The sequence below is a fragment of the Onychostoma macrolepis genome, chromosome 23 (genome assembly GCF_012432095.1).
Source record: "Onychostoma macrolepis isolate SWU-2019 chromosome 23, ASM1243209v1, whole genome shotgun sequence".
NCBI lineage: Eukaryota > Metazoa > Chordata > Actinopteri > Cypriniformes > Cyprinidae > Onychostoma > Onychostoma macrolepis.
Window position 1 is genome coordinate 7,823,324 of NC_081177.1, and position 2,404 is coordinate 7,825,727.

At 34.5% G+C, this 2,404-nt stretch overlaps 1 protein-coding gene across 1 annotated transcript; it reads right to left on the bottom strand.

The window, feature by feature from the left end:
• Nucleotides 1-33: 33 nt before the first annotated feature.
• Nucleotides 34-1,533, bottom strand: LOC131531737 (cytidine deaminase-like). Its single transcript, XM_058762763.1, has 4 exons — nt 1,266-1,533; nt 714-825; nt 569-626; nt 34-276 (listed from the first exon to the last, which is right to left on the bottom strand). The coding sequence occupies exons 1-4, from the start codon at nt 1,390-1,392 to the stop codon at nt 154-156; spliced, it is 420 nt and encodes a 139-aa protein (XP_058618746.1). The 5' UTR covers nt 1,393-1,533; the 3' UTR covers nt 34-153.
• Between the last annotated feature and the right edge of the window lie 871 nt (nt 1,534-2,404).

Sequence of the window (2,404 nt, forward strand, 5' to 3'; positions counted from 1 at the left end):
TGTAAATTAAATTTTTAATAACAACTACGCATCAATTCAGAATAGGGCTACTATTTATTAATTTACGCATTTATATTTTTCATTGGAAAATAATATAACCATACATCCATTCAATACATTTAAATCTATCTGTCATGGCTTTATGTCAAAAGTCTAATGGTTTTCTCTTGCCCTCAGGTCATCAGGGCCAAATGAACACGGCAGGAGCTCCTCCACTGTCATCAGTTTGTAAGATCCATCAGATTTTGACATATAAACGTCCCACTGTGAGCCAAACTGTAAGACAGATGACATAACCAGTCTGTTAAATGGCAGTATCAACGGAAGCCGAAAAATGATGCGTGTATTACTCACATTCTTTTGCAATTTTATTTTTCTAAGCCACACTTACATTTCACAAAATACAAAACATTTCCAAACATGCAGTTTGATGACTGATGTTTTGGTTTTCCCTGATGACTTGTTTTCGCAAGCCACAGTGTAACTTCTATGTTTTTGTGAATTATAGTAATAACAAAAGAATAAAAAATGATCAGTTTGCATTATATTATTTTTTAGAAGAACTGACCTCTCTCATGAACTGCCTACAGGCTCCACATGGAGAAATAAAGCGATCTTCAAGGTCACTGCATAAAAGACAGTTAAGGAATATTACTCAACACTACTTACTTATACTTCAGCCAATGCATACATATAGCTATATACTGAATTACCTGGCAATAGCAATGGCTTTGAAGCTCTTGTGTCCCTCAGACACAGCTTTAGAGATTGCAGTCCTCTCAGCACACAGTCCAGCAGTGTAGCATGCATTCTCTACATTACAACCTGTTAAACACCACCATATGCTGAAGAACCATGAAAAACGGACGAAAATATAGCTACAAAACAAATATATAGACTACTGTTCAAAAGTTTGGGTTCAGTATTCAAGAAGTGTTTTCAACATTGATAATAATCAGAAATGTTTCTTGAGCAGCAAATCTGCATATTAGAATGATTTCTGAAGGATGTTAATGATGCTGAAAATTCAGCTTTGCATCACAGGAATAAATAACATTTTAACATATTTAAATAGAAGACAGTTATTTTAAATTGGAATAATATTTCACATTATTACTGTTTTTACTATATTTTTGAACAAATAAATGCAGCCTTGGTGAGGATAAGAGACTTTCAAAAACATTTAAAAATGGCAACAACCCCAGACATTTGAATGTAATTTGTAGTTTCAGATAACAACAACATATTTTTTAGAGTGTCCTCACCTGTGAACACGGTTCCATCGCTTGTTAAGACAGCTGCTCCGACTCTGAACTTGCTGTAGGGACAATACGCCTGTTCTTTGGCTTCCTGAGATTTCCGAACAAGCACTTCTGGGTTCCAGCTATTCATAATGCTGCTGACTGGAGACTCTGTTCTAACAGCCAGGCACTACATGGCTTCAAGTCACAAGTTTATATGTGTGTGCATCACTGATTTCCTCTTTAGTCTCTCTCTCACACACACACACACACACACACACACACAGAGAGACTAAAGACGAAATCAGTGATGCAATGACTCTTTGACACTTAGCATGGAGTAATTTGGTGCAGCAATGTCAAAATTCCAATTTACTTAATAATTCACATAGATGACAATGTGTGAAATTCCACGAACAGGATTGTGAATTGCAGCGTTCTGACAATCATTAGATGGAGCACCGTCAACATAATGAACAAAACATTTTCACTTACCTGAATGTGGTTTAAACATTTATTCTCATGAGTACTAGAAAATATTTAATTGAGGTAATGCGCAAATTGTAAGTAACCAGACGGATGAGTAAAGATCATCCTATTTACTCAGTCCAGAGTTCAGAGAATCATATGAGGATATGACTGCAATAAAGAGGCAAGTAGGAGCTTGTTGTAAACTTTATGTATTACAAAATGAAACAGTGACAATTTCATCAATCAGCTAGATTTCTTCCAGGTCATTCTATCAAATAGATGCATCCTGGGATGCTTTTTAAATCATATTGAAGGACTTTTCTATCTGTTTCCAACATTTAGAAAAACTAAATAGAATACAGTTTTCTAAAGAAATCCATATTGGCACAGTTTACCTTCACAGTTTATCTTCAAAACTAATTTCAAGCATTCGTGTGAAAGTCTTATATAGAATATATTTATGGAAATATGAGTGAAAATAGGCTTGAACATAAGATAAAAGATCAAATAAAGTTAATGTAAGTATTCAATGATTTTTAGAGTCCAAAATACACATTCATTTAGAATTATTGAGGCACTGGAAGCAACAATGTGAAAGCATCAGTACTTGAAGTAGGATTTATTGTCAAATTACACCTTTTTCTTAATTCAGATTAAAGTAGAGCCCTCCCACATTGAGTTAAACCTGTATT